This window comes from Octodon degus, unplaced genomic scaffold (genome assembly GCF_000260255.1).
Source record: "Octodon degus isolate 3935 unplaced genomic scaffold, OctDeg1.0 scaffold00050, whole genome shotgun sequence".
Taxonomy (NCBI): Eukaryota; Metazoa; Chordata; class Mammalia; order Rodentia; family Octodontidae; genus Octodon; species Octodon degus.
In genome coordinates, this window is record NW_004524626.1 from 7,097,205 (window position 1) to 7,113,837 (window position 16,633).

Below are 16,633 nucleotides of genomic sequence, written 5' to 3' on the forward strand. Positions count from 1 at the left end.
CACCCTGCCTACTGGGCAGGAGGGGGCGGGGGAAAGAGTGAGGTCCCTGCTCCTGGGCTGGCCAGCTGTGGTACCTTACTGGGGGCCCCCAAACTGGGTAAGGACATGAGATGTGGTACAGGCCTTTAACCCCACTCGGGAGGCTGAGGCAGAATGATCATCAGGACTTTGTGTCACACACAGCTGTGTAGTCCAAGGTCTACCTGAACTACAGGGCAAGACCCTGTCTCTAAAAAAGTGGGTGAGGGTTCTGGGGGATTCCAGCAATTTGAGGCCTGCTACTGTTCCCCAAGGCTACTGATCCTTTGTAGGCCTAGGGGCCTGTGCTTCTGCCCTCCAGGGCTGTTTACCATCCCAGGGGACAGCCCCTCAAGGACAGTTTTGTGACCAGTACAGTCAGGCTGGGCTCTATCTAGTGAGAGCAAAGATATGTGGCCCTGCTGAAACAGAAAGCCTTTTGAGAAGGCCACCTCCCACCTGCCCAGGCCCCTCGTGGGGCACTGGGCCTTGTCCCCAAGGACACCTCCAGAGTAGATAGGGGCCTCCTTCCCCCAAACATTCCAACCTGGACATAAAAGCCAGAGTCAGGACCCCAAGCCCCCTGCACATCCATCATGCAGGGGCCACTTCTGATGCTGCTGGTGCTGGGGACTGTGTTGGGCGCCAAGACAACTGGAGAAGAGCCAGCTGCTGGCACTGGGGGCCTCATCTTTCCAGAAGACTGGGTCTGGCCACCTGGCAGCCTGAGAAGACCCTTGTGCCTGGTGACATTGAGCAGTTCCAGCAACAGGAGTAGGGGTCCCCTGCAGGTGGTGGGGGGCCTGAGTAGCTACGAGCAGGCCTTCCTGGAGGCTGTACAGGACACCCTTTGGGGACCCCACGACCTGGCCACCTTTGGCATCTGCAGCCCTGGCCCCACACAGGCAGCTCTGGCGGCTCTGCAGCGCCTGGGCGCTTGGCTGCAGGAGCCTGAGAGGCACCAACTGCTGGTCCTGCGCCTGGTGGAAGGTACATGGGGGGTCCTGGGGAGCACAGTACCTCTGGAGTTCAAGGGTGGCAGACCCGTTCTAAGATTGGGTGCTATCTTTCCATCTCTGTCCTGCCTGCAAGTTGGGGATCAGGTGAGGGTTCCCAGAAGGACCCCTCCTGACCCAGGAGGAAGCAGCAGGGAAGGGGCCTCCCCAAGTCAAGGCTAGAAGACCCACAAACTCAAGGATCCTTTGGGCGTGTTTGCTACCCACCCCACTGAAGGCAGCAGGGAGAACAACCTCTGGGAGCAGAGTCCCCTTGGAGCTCTCTGGCCTGATTAGGTTCTCTGTCCAGCTGGGAAGGGGCTCTCTGGGGGCAGCCCAGCCTCAGTGGTCAGCAGACCCCCCTTTCCTGGCTGCAGTGATGTGGAGTTCGACACCCTCGCTGAGGTTCCAAGAACCCCCACCCGGAGCAGCCAGCCCCCCAGAGCAGGCAGTGATGGTGCTGTACCCTGGGCCTGGCCCTGAAGTCACTGTCACTGGGGCTGGGCTAACAGCTGCCCAGGTACCTGGAAAGAGCTGCGCGGTGCCCTGGGGCTGAATGGGAAGGGGCTCTGAGGGTCACATGGAGAGCTGTGCCTGGGAGGAAAGGTTGTGTGCAAAGCCAGGCTGGGCGGGCAGTGTTCCCACCAGGCTGGGCTGGACTTCCATCTCTGCAGAGCCTCTGCCGCACCCCAGACACCCGCTATCTGGTACTGGTTGTGGACCACCCGGAGAGGGCCTGGCTCAGTGCAGGGCTTGCCCTGACCTTACAGCCTCGAGACGGTAGGCCAGGGACTCTGGGGATGGGGGAGGAGAAACCATGAAGCAGGCAGCTACCCTGGGCCCCTGAGACCCTGAGCCCGGAGCCAGCAGGCACTCCTTTCTTGGTGCAGGTGTCACCCTGAGCACCAGCCAGCTGCAGACCCTGCTGTTTGGGCCCAATTCCCACTTCTTCACGCAGATGACCCCTGCCCTCCTCCTCCTGCCACCATCCAAACCTGCACCCCTGCCCGTGCGTGGCCAGCTGGACACCGTGCCCTTCCCACTGCCCAGGTGTGCACAGGCCCAGAACAGTGGGCAAGGGGGATGGGGTGGAGGCAGGAGGCAGGACAACCGTAAGCCCTCATGACACCTGGTTTCCACTACGGGTTCCAGGCCTTCCCTGGAGCCCGAGGCACTGCCGCCCAGCCGGGATCCCTTCCTGGAGACACTCACGCGCCTGGTGCTCGCATTGCGGGGGCCACCTGCCCCGGATTCTCCAACGCGCCTGGCCCTGGATCCGGGCGCGCTGGCCAGTTTCCCGCAGGGCCTGGTCAACCTGTCTGACCCTGCGGCGCTGGAACGTTTACTAGACGTTGACGAGCCTTTCCTGCTACTGACGCCACCCGCCGCAGCCAGTGCAGGGCACGGGATGCCGCTGCAGGACCCCACCTCTGCGCCCTGGACCACAGGCTTGGCGCACCGCGTGGCTGTCGAGCTGCAGGCCGCAGCCGCTGAATTACGTGGCCTCCCGGGGCTACCTCCTGCGGTGCCCCAGCTGCTTGCACGTCTGCTAGCGCTGTGCCCCAGTAACCCAAGAGACCCTAGCAGCCCGCCAGGGGACCCACTTCGCTCCCTGTTGCTTCTCAAGGCGCTGCAGAGCCTGCGCAGGGAGTGGCGTGGGCGGGACGGGCGCGGGACCGCTCGGGCACAGCGCAGTGCCTCGGCTGAGGGGCCGTGCGCACTGCGCGAGCTCAGCGTGGACCTGCGCGCTGAGCACTCCGTGCTTATCCCCGAGACCTACCAGGCCAACAACTGCCAGGGCGCGTGCGGCTGGCCACAATCCGACCGCAACCCGCACTATGGCAACCACGTGGTGCTGCTATTGAAGATGCAGGCCCGCGGGGCAGTCCTGGCGCGCGCGCCCTGCTGTGTGCCCACCGCCTACGCGGCCAAGCTCCTCATCAGCCTGTCTGGGGAACGCATCAGTGCGCACCACGTGCCCAACATGGTGGCCACCGAGTGTGGCTGCCGGTGACCTTCCCCAGCCCAAGGAGCCCTCCTAGTATTTATTCAGACCCAGGCATTGTCCCAATAAAGGCCAGGAGCACCTAGCAGGGTGACGTGCGTGGATGCCTTCTGTTCGTGAGGGCAAGGCCCGGCTCAGTCCCGTGGGTGCTCCCTGCCCCCTGCCCCCTGCCCCGCCGGCACCTCCCCACCCCATCCTCCCAGCTCTGGGGTCGAGGCACAAGGGAGCCAGAGACAGCACTCACTTTATTTTGCTGGAGCTGGGGTCCGGGATTCGCGAACAGCGCCGGTCGCTCAGTCCCGCCCTCTGCCTTGACGGTGCTTCTGTCCCCCTCGGGGCCTGTCCTCTTCAGGGCGCCGCGGTGAGGCCCAGGCCTGCCCTTTCCGGTGCACCGGGTCCCTGGAGTTCCGTGCCCACAGCCGGTGGCCTCTGCGCGTCTCCCAGCGTCGGGGCAGAGCTTCGCGGAGCTCCCTGGCAGCCTGAGGCTTCTCCCTCCGTGGCCTGTCCTTCCGCGGCCTTTCCTCTTTGCGCGGTTTCTCTTTCCATGGCTTCTCTGCTTTCCGCGGCCTCTCCCTCCACGGCTTCTCCTTCCTGGGCTTCTCTTTGGGTCTTTGCTCGGCGAGGCTTGCGCGCTCTTCCCCAGGAGCCTCTCCGGTGGCCTCTTCAGGCTCTCTCTGCACCTTCTCTGCTGCCTCCGGGCTCCTGGGAACCTCGGGCTTGTCTCCTGCCGCCACCGGAGGTGCAGGTGGCTCCACCTGGGACACGGGTGGTTTCGATGGGGGCGTCCAGGCCGCAGGTTTAGGCTGCAACACGCACAGTGTGATCTCCTGGCCCCAAGCCTGTCTCTCTCACCGACCCTCCCACTCCCCAGGAGGGGCATCGCCACCTGCCCCCACACCCCAATCACTAGAAGGAAGCACTTACCATGGGCGACACCCGGTCTTTCTGGGGTGAGATCGGTGGGACCCAAGGGGCAGGGGCAGCTTCCTCCCCAGTCACAGCGTCTGGAATGGCATGAAGGTGCATCAGCCTGGGGTGCCGTACCAACCCTCCATCCCTCCTCCCAGCACCTGTATCTGGGCCTCGAGAGTCCCCTGGGCACCAAGAGGCTGCCCTGGCTGCTTCTGAGCCGCCAAGACTCCGGAGTATGGGTGCCCGCCTTGCCCAACCTCCCCTTTTATTTATTGTTTCCTTATTTGTATCTATGTGCTTGTTTTGATCCCAATGCCTTCAGGGCAGGTTTGGCTGGCTGGAGTTGTGGAGATCGAACCACAGCAACCTTAAGGCAGGCCCCTTATGTGCTTGTTTTGAGACAGGGTTTCAATGTGTAGTTTAAGCTGGTCTTAAACTATGTAGCTCAGGCTACACTGGAACTCAAAAAGGTCCTGTCTCAGCCTCTCCAGTGCTGAAATTAAGGCCTGTGCCTATAATCCCAGCACTTGGGAGGCTGAGACAGGAGGATCACTACGAGTCTGTACCAAAGCAAAAAAGAAGGAAAGAAAGGGATTATTTTTAATGGAGTGATTTTTTTTTTTTCAGTGATCATTTTTTTCCAAGGTCTGCAGGCCGCCTCCTGACAGCGGCAGGCAGGGTAGGAGTGTCTCAGACCTGGGAAGGTGACATTAGAACCCACCCCTAAAGCACGCACAAGGTACTGGGAAGCTGTCCCTAGGATATGCGGGGCAGCGGGGCGCAGAAGGTCCAGCCGGAAGAGGAAGGGACCCGTGCGCGACCGTCTCGGGGAGACAGCAAAGCGCGTCCGCTAGGGGGAGCTCAGGAGTGACCACGAGGCGCACTCCACTGTTTCAGGAAGGGGATGTGATGACCCCTGGCGAGGTTCACAGAGGTGAGGGAGACACGCCAGTCTCAAGCGAGGGACAGGGTCGCAAGCCTGGCCTAGGAGCTACAGTCCAAAACTCATTCTTTAAGCCGGGCGCGGTGGTGCACGCCTGTCATCTTAGAGCTTTGGGAGGCTGAGGCAGGAGGACTGCAAATTCGAGCCCAGTCCAGGCAATTTGGCATCTTAGCAAGACCCTGTCTCAAAATTTATTTTTTTTATTTTTTCAAAATTAAAAACAAATTACATTAAATGCCTGGGCATAGAGCTCAGTATAAAGGGCCAAGATTCCATCCCCAGTACCGCGAAGAAACAAAAAGAAAAAGAGACCCACCCCAAACAGAGGAGGCGCGGAGACTCTGCCCTCTTTGCACCGCCCCTTCCTGGGAGCGGGCGCTCTAGCGACCCCAGCCCAGCCCCGCCCCACGCTGGGAGACCAGGGCTCACCGCGACACAGCTGGAAGGCAGAGCCCAGCAGTGCCACCAGCGAGGCCAGGACGAGGCACTTGTTGAGCGTCACGTCCCCCCAGGGCAGATCCTCGCTCAGGGCTGGGGGCGGTGGGGGCGGCTGAGTGGGGGGCGCGGCCTGCGCCTTCTTGCGGGCCGGGGCGCTCCGGGGAGCTGCGGAGGACAGGTGAGAGGTCAGGTGCCAAGGGGCCCTGTAGCAGCTGGTGAGCCAGAGCCACGCAGCTTAGTGGGGGCCCTCGTCCCTGCTGTCCCCTAGCGTCCGCCACGGAGGATTCAGTCCGGCCTGCGGCCTCCCCCACCCCCACCCCACCCCGCCATGCCACGCCCACTTCACCCAAACCTTCTGCAAACCCACTCGCTCCAGATTTCAACTTCTCCTTTCCCGGGCTTAGGGTCGGCCTGGTCACAGGCTCCTTCTCCATCTTTTTGGGCCTGGCGTCCACACCACCAGCTGCCAGGGGCTCCTGAGAGCCCTGTGGGTGAGAGCAGATTTTTTTTTTTTTTTTTTTTTTTTTTTGAATACTGGGGATGGAACCCAGGGCCTTTGCCCTGAGCTACAACCCCGACCCCGTTTTAGTTTTTTATTTTGAGCCGGGGTCTTGTTGAGTCACATAGACTTGAACTTGAGATCTTCCTGCCTCAGCCTTCCAGAGTGATAGGATGACAGGCATGGGGCAGCACACCAGCTCAGGATGCTGTTTCTTTTTGTCTTCTAAGAGACAAAGCCCCCTCCTTGGCCAGCATGTCTCCAACTCTGAGGTCATCAGTTACTCACCTGGGGCCAGCTACTCAGCCTGGGTGTCACTGTTGGTGGGAACAGAGAGACAGTCAAGGCTGTGGGGATGCCCCCAAGTTTATCCCACAACACCCCCTTGATATGCTGGGCCAGGACAGAGAAGGGCCACAATACAGGTGGCAAAGCAGGCTGGCCCAGAGAGGACTTTGGCCAGAGTCACACGGCACACGCTAGCAGGCTGCTGGACTCAAACTTCATCTGTGTGGGCACCAGTGTTCAGGGGCAAAGCCTGAGGCAGAAAGGAGGGGGCACAGTGGAAGTCAGAGCAGGCTGGAGGGGCAGCAGAGTACCTTGGGCCTTGTCCTCCTGTAGCTGCCCTGGGCAGGGCTGTGCCAGTGCAGAGAGGTCCTCGCTGGCCAGGCAGCTGCCCAGGCCCCCATCCAGCTCCTCCAAGGCCCTGGTTGTCATGGAGACGGGAGCAGTGGCCCTCCCTCTGCAGTGGGGCTGGAAGAGGACAGGAGACAATGTTGTCCATCCTGAGCCTGCTTGAGCCACATGGGGGGGGGACGACACTGTGGGCAGGAAGTCACCCGTCCCTGGCCTCCTCCCAGCCCTGTGTTCATTGACATTCCCCACACTGGAGCTGGAACCCAGGACTTTGACACCGCACTATGTCCCCGCTGCAATGTGAGGCTTCTATGAGGTATAATGTTGCTGACACTCCCACACCTGCTCTGGTACAGTCCCCAGGGCAGGGGCTCACCTCTCTGGGGCCCCATCCCTGCACCCTGCACTCCTGAGTGTGGCAGCCAGGGCTCTAGAAGGTCAGAGAGGGACTGGATCCCACCCAAAGCCACACAGCAATGAGTCAAAGGCACAGCCCAAACCAGAACCCAGGCCCAGTTCAGCTCACATTCTCTGAGACCAGGGACTATTTTTATCTGGTGTCCAAGGCCAGAAGGCCTTGGCAGACTCCCTCCCAGTCTGTCCCTTCCCTGAGGTCTCTTCCACCCAGCCCATCTTGACCCAGTGTTCCTGGAAGTACCCTGCCCCAAAGCCCCCCACCCCTGTTACCCCAGCACTTTGGGGGGCCAAGCCAGGAAGATGGAACGTTGGAGGGCAGCTTGTTTTGTTTTGTTTTGTTTTTTGGCAGAACTGGGGATTGAACTCAGGCCCTTGCGCTTGCCAGGCAAGCACTTATTCTACTGAGCCATCTCCTGGGCCCCACATTTGAGGTCAGACTGGGCATTTTTAACATTTGGCAAGTCCTGTCTTGAGTAGGGAATAGAGCTCAGTGGCACAAGCGCCTGCCTGGCAAGCGCAGGGTCCTGAGTTGGATTTGATGCTGTATACAGAAAAAAAAGACCTGTCTCCAAATAAAAAAGGGCTGGGAGTGGGGTGGCTTGATGTGAAAGCCCTGGGTTCAACCCCCAGGTCTGGGTGGGGGTGGTGGGGACCAAAACAATACAATGCAGCAGCTGCACCCCAGGAGCCTAGCAGGTCAGAGCTCCAGCAGGGAGAAACAGCTTGGTCTGGGTGACAGCTGGGGACAGAAGAGGAGGTCCAAGGCACCCGCTGCTCCTTGCGCTGGGTCCCTGCCTCTCTTGCTGCTCTGCTTGTATGTGGAAACTGAGGCTGGAGCTGGACCCTTGCAGCCATGGGCTGAGCTTGAAGCCAGACCCACAGCCTTGGCTTTCGGGGTCCCCAGGGCCTCTGGCTGCCAGTCAGTGTTGGCAGCAAGGCTACCCGTTCCCTGGGACTCTGACAGGGCACTGGGGGAGGGGCTAGGCCCACATGGGAGGTGGAAGCGTGGCCCCAGGTGTGTGGGGAGGTGGACACGCCTAGAGTTGGGGACCCCCATGGGCTTCTGAGATGCCCTCCCTAGGTGCTGGGGTCCCACACTCCACCCAGGCCTCCCCCGGCCCCTCTTACCCCACAGCCTCTGCGTAGCCCTGCAGACAGGATGGGGTGTGGGAGGGCGGATGGAACAGACAGGGACAGGTGGCTGAAGACAGCTGAGGGCCAATCAGGGTGGCCAGCCAGGCGGGGGAGGGGAAGGCCAGAGGGCACCGCCGGTGTTCCCACCCCACCCCCACCCGGGGTGACCCTGCCCCTGCTTCAGTACTGAGCCAAGGCCTGCAGCCAAGGAGGCAGCCTTTCCTGTCTCTCCTGTACCATCCCCTCTCCCTGTCTGGTATTCTGTCAGCAAAACTTCTTTAGGGGCAGTAACTGGTGATGGAACCTAGGGTCTGTGACACTGAGCTCTGTCCCCAGTCCTTTTTGTTTTTCATTTTGAGACGGAGTCTTGCTAAGTTACTGAGGTGCTGAGTTACCTGGATGGGATGGAATTTTCTTTTCTTTCTTTCTTTTTTTTTTTTTTTTTTTGCAGTACCGGGGATCGAACCTTGGACCTTGCACTCGCAGGCAGGCACTTATTCTACTGTGCTATCTTCCTGGCCTCTGGTGTTTTTTTTTTTTAATTTTTTTAAAAAATCATTTATTTATTTATGTATTTGTTTATTTATTTGGTACAGGGTCTCTGCTACTCAGTTCGGACTCCTAGTGATCCTCCTGACTCAGCCTCCCCAGTACTGGAATTACAGGTGTGTGCCACCATGGTTTTTTTTTTTTTTTTTTTTTTTTTTTTTTTGTAGAACTGGGGATTGAACTCAGACCCTTGTGCTTGCCAGGGAAGCGCTTATTCTACTGCACCATCCCCCCAGCCCTCAAGTTTTTGGTTTTTTTTTTGCTCCCACTGCGTTCAGGGCAGGTTTGGCTGGCTTGAGTTGTGGGGATCGAAGCACCATGATGGGTTTTGATGGCCAGCTTGGCATGGGGACAGCACGGCATGAGGTCCTGGGGATTGAACTTGAGTCCTTGCACTTGCCAAATAGCTGCTTAGACTGCTGAGCTCTCTTTCCAGCCCCTTGTCTATTTATTTATTTAGGTTTTTTTGTTGTTGTTGTTTTGTTTTGTTTAAGGCATGGTCTCGTTATGTGGCCCATACCAACCTCTAACTTGAACCTTCCTGCCTCTGTTTCCTAAGTGCTGGGATGACAGCCTCACACCCCTCCACCTAGGCTGCAGGTCACCCTTTGAAGCCTTTCCTGAGATTAAGCCCTATGACCATGAGACTCCACTTGGGTCTTGTTTTTGTTTGTTTCTTCTTGGTTTAGCTTTTGTTGGTACCGGGAATTGAACTCAAAGTCTCAGGCTTGCCAAGCCAGCACTGTGCCGCTGAGCCACATTGCCACATCGCCACATCTCTAGCCCCTGGGCCTTGTTTTTTCAAGTGTCCTAAATCAGGCACTTGTCCAAGCCTGTGGTTCCAGCACTTGGGAGACTGAGGCAGGAAGATTCCCAGGATATTCTGGCCAGCATGGGCTAGATAGTTAACTCAAGGCCAGCCTAGATTACATAGTGAGATCCTATCGGAAAAAGGGAAAAGAAGAAAGAAAGAAAGAAAGAAAGAAAGAAAGAAAGAAAGAAAGAAAGAAAGAAAGAAAGAAAAGGTGAATGCCTGGACTAGAGGGCTTGGGCAGGTCCCAGGCCTCCTTTAGCCGAGCCCCTGGGCCCCTGGTCAAGCGTGGTGTTGACACTAAGCTAATTAGAGAAAAACTAAAATGCTCAAGTTCCTTAATCCGTGGACAGAAACCAACAAAACAGGGAATGCACCTTCCCTTGGCCCGAGTCCTTCCCCCACCCCCATGCCCCTCGTAGGGACGGCACTTGGGCACTGAGGGGCTGCAGTGCAGGCGCAGGGTCTGCCCATCCCTGCCTTGGCCCTGCAGCCCGCAGGCGAGGCTGAGTGCAGCCCGATGCTGACTCCTCTCAGGTGCTCCTGGGAGGGGTGGTCCAGAGCTTTTGTAAAACACTGGAAATGGAAACCAGGGCCTTGTGTGCTTGTCCCTGAGCTGCACCCCACTGAGCTGCACCCAGCCCTTTTTAATTTTTACTTTATTTATTTATTTATTTATTTATTTTTGAGACAGGGTCTCTGTACCACATGGGCTGGCTTTGTGCTCACTTTGGGTTTTTGTTTGTTTGTTTGTTTGTTTGTTTTTTGCGGAACTGGGGGATTGAACTCAGGTTTTTGCGCTTATCAGGGAAGCGCTTATTCTACTGAGACATCTCCCTGGCCCTTTGTGCTCGCTTTGTAGCCCCCTCCAACTCTCAGTGATCCTCCTGCGTCAGCCTCCCGAGTACTGGATTACAGGCATGTGCCACCACACTGGGTTCCTTTTTAGTTTTTATTAGGAGAGAGAGTCTCGGGAAGTCACTAAGTTGTCTAGACTGCTTGGACTTGGGATCCTCTTGCTCCTCAGCCTCTCAGAACATTGGAATTGGGTGTGTGTCCACATGCCCAGCTTGATCGATTCTTTATATTTGTTTGTTTTTGAAACAGGGTCTCACTATGCAGCACAGGCTGACTTTGAGCTCACTTTGTAGCCCAGGCTGGCCTCAACTTGCTGCAGTCCTCCTGCCTCAGCCTCTCAGGTGCTGGGATTGCAGGTGTGCATCCCCACTCCTGGCTGTTTTTTTTTTTTTTTTTTTTTTTTTTAATGTATTTAGTACAGGGTCTACAGGGGCTCACTACACAGATCGGACTCGTAGTGATTCTCCTGTTTCCAGCCTCCCAGGTGCTGGGATTACAGGCACACCACCACACCCACTCTCAATTGCCTCTCAGTGTGACCCGGGGGTGGGGCTGGCACAGCACACCAGGGGACGCCCCCCCCACACTCTGCCTAAGCAGGTGCTTTAGTCCGCTGAGTTCATTTTTTATGTTCTTGTTGCAGGCCATTCTGTTGGATGCAAGCAGGTTGCAGTTTCAGTTTGCAGTGGCCACTCCACTCCTTTTGCTGGCTGTGAGCCAGAGGCATGCTTGGCACATCGCCGCTGGCCTGAGGGACGCACGCTGGAGTTCCTTCCGCCTTTCGGCTGTGGTGGATCGCACTGCATGCACATGGGTGTCCCTGGCTTTGGCTCTTCTTGCCTGTGAGGGGGCTGCTGGGTAATTCTGCATTCAAGCTGTTGAGGAATCGGCTCCTGACAGCAGCTTCTCTATGTTACACTCCTCCCACGGCGAGAAAGAGCGTGCTAATGTCGCCACATCTTCACTGACAGTTCATTTCTTTGTCCCTTAAAAAAAGAAGGCTGGGGCTGGGGAGATGGCTCAGTAGAATAAGCGCTTCCCTGGCAAGCGCAAGGGCCTGAGTTCAATCCCCAGTTCCAAAAAAAAAAAAAAAAAAAAAAAGAATGCTGGGTACAGTGACACACACCTAAGATCCCAGCATTTAAGAGGCTGAGACAGGAGGATTGCCATTGTTTAAGTCCAGCCTGAGCCACACAGTGAGACCTAAGGAATGGATCACTTGCCTAACAGGCATAACCTCCAGCACTGCAAAAAAAGAAAAAAAGTAAAAGAGCCAGGCAGACGGGTGCATGCCTACCATCCCAGTATTATATTGAGGGAGGCTGAGGCAGGAGGGTTGCAAGTTGGGCTCAGCCTGGGCAACTTAGTGAAAACCTGTCTCAAAAAATTAAAAGCAGGGCTGGCCAGATAGCTCAGCAGACTAAACAGCCTGCTTCGGCAGAGCACAGCAGCTGGGGTTCGATCCCTGGCATGCTGTGCCAGTCCCACCCCCAGGGAGCACTGAGATGGGGATTAGACTGTTTAGACTGGGCATGGTGGTGCACACCTGTAATCCCAGCACTTGGGAGGTTCTGAAAACAGGAGAATCACCACGAGTCTCATCTACGTAGTGAGACCCTGTACACCCTATAGACCCTGTCCTAAAAGTCATTTAAAAAATAAAAACCAGGCATGGTGGTGAACACCTGTCACCACCTGTAATTCCAGCACTGGGGAGGCTGAGGCAGGAGGATCATTGTGAGTCTGGGTTCCAAAGTGATCTCAAGTCCAGCCTGAACTGAATAGTGAGATCTGGACTCAAAAAAAGACAAATAAGGGCCGGGGAGATAGCTCAGTAGAATAAACACTTGCCTGGCAAGTGCAAGGGCCTGAGTTCAATCCCCAGTACCACACACACACACACACACAAAAAAAAAAAGACAAATAAAATGATAATAATAAAAAAGGGCTAGGGGTGAAGTTCAATGTGTGTCTAGGATTCCATCCCCAGTCAGAGGGAAAACAGAAGAAACTTGGGGACACTGTGGTTCAAGTTTGGTAGGGCAGCAAGCACAACAGGAATATGGGACATTCAACCCAAAGATTTTTTTTTTTTCCTGACTCACTATGTAGGCTGGCCTTGGACTCCCAGCAATCCTCCCACCTCAGCTTCCCAAGTGTTGGGATTAGAGGTGTGTGCCAGCATGTCCAGCACAAAGACCCTTTTCTCTGTCCTCTGCAATGAAATCTTCATACCAACCTTAGAAAGACTGAAAAAAAAAAAAACCACAACATATTGAGGGGGCTAGGGATTTGGCTCAGCAGTAGGACATTTGCCTAGCAAGCTAGAAGCCCTGGGTTTGGTCCTTGGCACCAAAACCAAAAAATAAACCTCTCCTAAAAAGACAATTCAACCAAAACAATAAAAAAACCCAAAAACAGAGGCTGGTGAGATGGCTGGGGGGGGGGGGGCTGGTGAGATGGCTCAGTGGTCTAAAGCACCTACTTAGAACAAGCTTAGCAAAGCACAGGGACTGCGGTTCAATCCCCCAGCACCACATGCCAGCCAGCCCCGCCCCCTGGTGGGCTGAGCTGCCCCCCCACACACACATAAATAAATAAATAAAATTTTTTTTAAAAAGACCAAAAACAAAAAAGGCAACTGCATAAACTGTATTAATAAAGAGGAACAGAAAATAAAATATAAATGAGGAACTGGTGGGATAGCTCAGCAGACTACAGTATAGGCAAGCAAAGGGAAGGACTGTCCATTGTCATCAGCCCCGCCTCCAGGATGGGCTGAGTCAGCAAAGATAAAATAAAATAAAACAAAATAAATGAAGTAGGGGCTATGGTGTGCCTCAGTGGTGAAGGCTTGCCATGGGGTCCAAACCTAGCACCACACACAACAAGAACAAAAAGCAAAAATCTCTCTTCTGAGAAGAGCACATCAGTCTGGGGATGGTTTTCTGGTCTGCCTCCATTTGAGGAGTTTTCACAGCCCAGCCGCAGGCTGGGGGGCTCTGGCCTGGGCTTTATCACTGGGCAGCAGAGTGGGGTGGGGCTTCAAGGTCGCACTGCTCCTCTCCCACGCCCTGCCGCAGCTCCCCAGTATGCTGTCTGCATGTATTTATTTATTTAGAGACACGGTCTCACTATAATGCCCAGGCTGGCCTGGAGCTTGCCGGGATCCTCTCGCTTCAGCCTCTGGAGTTCTGGGAGGATGGTCGTGTGCCACCACACCCGGCTGGGTGCACTTCAAAGATGGTTACTTCTCATTTCCTTCCTGCTTGTGCTGTTTACAAAAAAACGCATCCACAGACATTCTTCATTTTTCATCTAGAGAGGAAGCCAGGCTTAAAAAAAAATTACGCTATCATCCCAGCATCAGGGGAAGCTGCTTCAGGAGGATCAGATGAAAAATTCAAGCCTAGTTTGGCCAATTTAATGAGATTGTCTAAAATTAAAAGATAATAAAGGCTGGAAGCTGATTGTAGTGGCAAAACTTGTAATCCCCCTTGAAATCCTCACACTCAGGAGGCTGAGGCAGGAGGATAAAGGTGGACTGGAAGCCAGCCTCCGCTACCCAATGAGTTCAAAGCCTGAACCTGCCTTGAAGCCCTACCCCACTCTGCTGCCCAGTGATAAAGCCCAGGCCAAAGCCCCCCAGCCTGCGGCTGGGCTGTGAAAACTCCCTGAATGGAGGCAGACCAGAAAACCATCCCCAGACTGACGTGCTCGTCTCAGAAGGGAGATTTTTGCTTTTTGTTCTTGTTTAACACAGGATACAGCCTGGACTATGTAGTGAGATTCTGTCTCAAAAAATAAATGACAGCAACAACAAAAAGATACCAAGGACTAGCGAAACCCATTTTTTTTTGTGTGTGTGGTACCGGGGATTGAACTCAGGACCTTGTGCTTGCCAGGCAAGCACTTATTCTACTGAGCTATCTCCCCAGCCCCGAAATCCATTTTTTATTTCAATATTTTTTTCCTTTTAGTATTTTAAATTTTTATTTATACCTCTTAGCAGTTCATGATGAAAACTTGCAGACTCTGCGTATGGAGAAGAGGCGAGAGAAGTGCAGGGCAGGGCTTCCCCCCTGCTGTCCTCGGAAGGCGTCATTTTGCTCTTCTTCTCTGCGTGGTGTTGGTGAGGAAACCCAGGGCTTCCTGTGTGCTGGGAGAATGCTCACCATGGAGACAAACCCCAGTTTATCTTTTTAATTTTCCTTTCAGTACTTGGGCTGGCCTCAGGTTACACGCTCACCGAGCTCCATCCCCGGCCCATTTTATTTTTTATTATGAGACAAATTCTTGCTACATTGCTAAACTGCCCAGGTTGGGCTAGTATTTGCAGTCCTTCTGCTGAGTCCAGGCTGGGCAGCCATGCTGCCCTCCCACGGCTCCAGGGGGAACCTGGTCCCCGTCCCAGCTCCTAGTGGTGACTAAAGCCCTCAGCTTGTGGCCTCTTCCTTCATCTGCAAAGCTGGCAGCGCTGTGTTCAGCCTCTGTTGGCTTCTCACCCTCTGTGCCCTCGGGAACCCTGAGCCCCAGTTGGGCACCCCTCTCGGGGGCTCTTCACCTAGCCTATCTGCAGAGTACCTTTTGTCACCAGAAGTGACACATTCTCAAATCCTGAGGATCAGGATGTGTTGTAATCAGGGTTTACAAGGGGAACAATTTAATACAGGCTACATAATTACAGGATCATTTTATAATAGTCACCCAAAGAGTCAAATGCAAAAGAGTGCAGGAAATTTGTCCTCACGTGAAGTACCCAAAGAATCCAGCTGAGGGCCTGGTCCCACGGCAGTGTCCTGCAGGAGTCCAGCCGAAGCCCTGGAGCCCATGACGACGACGCACGCAGGCCTGCTTCACCGATCTGTGCTGGGAAGGCCCAGAGGTCAGCGGTAGGAGCTGGAAAGTCTGTTTCAGCGGGATGAAGGGCCTGTGCCAGCCGCGAGGGAGCTGCGCTGGGGCCAGGAAGCGACGCTCAAGGCAAGCACCAGAGCTCCCCCAAAGGTACCACAGCTGTCCTCAGTGACAACGCGGTCCTGATGATAACAGCTGAGTTTCTGTCTCAGTTACTTTTCTCTCCTTGCTGGAAGAAAATACTTACCACCCAAAATCAGGGAAGGAGAGGTTTCTTTAGCTCACAGTTTGTGGAGGTTTCAGTCCACACTCAGCTGGCTCCAAGGCAAAGTGCCACATGACAGAGGGCAGCAGTTCATGGTGTCGAACAACAGCAAAACAGCCAGAGCAGCACAGAGGCAGGGACAGGGCCCGCCCCCAGGCACGCGGAGCCTGCCAATGAGACCCGCCTGGTGCCGGTAATCACAGTGCTGGGGAGGCTGTAAACAGGAGGATCGCTGGGAGTCCGAGCTGTGTAGTGAAATCCTGTACCAGGCCCGGGGAAATGGCTCAATAGAAGCAGCACTTGCCTGGCAGGGTCCTGAGTTCAACCCCCAGTACTGGGGAAAAAAAAAAAAAAAAGAAATCCTGCAAATGCCAGGATCTGAGTTCAATCTCCGGTTCCGCCAAAAAAAAAAAAAAAAAAAAAAAAATCCTGTACCAAATACTTAAAAAAAACAAAACAGAGCAAAAAGGGAGGAGCAGTAGTAGCTAGCAAGCCCCCCACTCTCTTACTGCCTTCAGGCTGACCCTGGGGCGGGTGTAACACTCACACCGTAATCCCAGCATTGGGTCATGAATTAATCACAAATTTAGAGGCCTGCCCCAGTACTGCAGGAGGCTTTGGCGGGACAGCTAGACACAGTCCCTAACAGTTCCTTCCTACCAGGAATCCCAGCGTGACGGGCTCCTCTGGGAGAACCGGCAGTGCATCCCTTCCAGGACGCCGGCTCAGTTCAGCTGGCCATCACCAGCTGGCCACTAGTTGTGAGTCCACCCCAGATTCAGACCTCGTGGGGCTGTTATTCACCTGCGCACACACACAGTCCGCTGTCCCTCTCCTCTCCTTCTCCCTCCACCTGGGCACTGGGGACTGAACCCCAGCCTTTGCACACTGTGCTATATCCCAGACTTTAAAAAACAATTTTAAAAAATACAATAAGGACAAAAAAAAAAAAAAAAAAAAGACCAAAGAGTAGACAGGCCATACGAGTGACAGTTCCTGCTCTTGCAGACCATGAAATGGTACATTTGTTACCCAGGTTTACGGCTCACAATGAAAGTCCGCATACAGACCTGGAGGAGCTGTGGTCCATCTTCGCTCCAGGGTGGCGGTGATGGCCCGAGTGCTTCACTGACAAGACCAGAAAACAGGGAGCAGTCTGGAGCCTGTGCTCAGCCCCCCAAACACCCCTCATGCAGCAAGGACAGCTTCAGGGACTGGGAAGCCCACTTCTCAAAGCCAGCCATGCTACTGTCCCTGGCTGTGTCACCTAGAACACATCAGGCTGCTTTTAGGGCCTCT

At 55.2% G+C, this 16,633-nt stretch overlaps 2 protein-coding genes across 2 annotated transcripts; one reads left to right on the forward strand and one right to left on the reverse strand.

The window, feature by feature from the left end:
* Window positions 1-22: 22 nt before the first annotated feature.
* Amh (anti-Mullerian hormone) lies at window positions 23-3,060 on the forward strand. Its single transcript, XM_004632933.2, has 5 exons — window positions 23-1,008; window positions 1,391-1,533; window positions 1,688-1,793; window positions 1,904-2,063; window positions 2,166-3,060. The coding sequence occupies exons 1-5, from the start codon at window positions 615-617 to the stop codon at window positions 3,025-3,027; spliced, it is 1,665 nt and encodes a 554-aa protein (XP_004632990.1). The 5' UTR covers window positions 23-614; the 3' UTR covers window positions 3,028-3,060.
* A 182-nt stretch (window positions 3,061-3,242) lies between these two features.
* On the reverse strand, window positions 3,243-8,064 carry Jsrp1 (junctional sarcoplasmic reticulum protein 1). Its single transcript, XM_004632934.2, has 7 exons — window positions 7,992-8,064; window positions 6,410-6,563; window positions 6,099-6,127; window positions 5,679-5,796; window positions 5,303-5,476; window positions 3,943-4,022; window positions 3,243-3,821 (listed from the first exon to the last, which is right to left on the reverse strand). The coding sequence occupies exons 2-7, from the start codon at window positions 6,525-6,527 to the stop codon at window positions 3,312-3,314; spliced, it is 1,029 nt and encodes a 342-aa protein (XP_004632991.1). The 5' UTR covers window positions 6,528-6,563; window positions 7,992-8,064; the 3' UTR covers window positions 3,243-3,311.
* Window positions 8,065-16,633: the final 8,569 nt, after the last annotated feature.

Coding starts and splice junctions, on each gene's coding strand:
- Amh (XM_004632933.2), top strand. CDS start 615: ATGCAGGGGCCACTTCTGATGCTGCTGGTGCTGGGGACTGTGTTGGGC. Junction 1,009..1,390: donor GGTCCTGCGCCTGGTGGAAG/GTACATGGGGGG, acceptor TCCTGGCTGCAG/TGATGTGGAGTTCGACACCC. Junction 1,534..1,687: donor CTGGGCTAACAGCTGCCCAG/GTACCTGGAAAG, acceptor CCATCTCTGCAG/AGCCTCTGCCGCACCCCAGA.
- Jsrp1 (XM_004632934.2), bottom strand. CDS start 6,527: ATGACAACCAGGGCCTTGGAGGAGCTGGATGGGGGCCTGGGCAGCTGC. Junction 6,128..6,409: donor ACAGGAGGACAAGGCCCAAG/GTACTCTGCTGC, acceptor TCCCACCAACAG/TGACACCCAGGCTGAGTAGC. Junction 5,797..6,098: donor GGCTGAGTAGCTGGCCCCAG/GTGAGTAACTGA, acceptor TCTCACCCACAG/GGCTCTCAGGAGCCCCTGGC.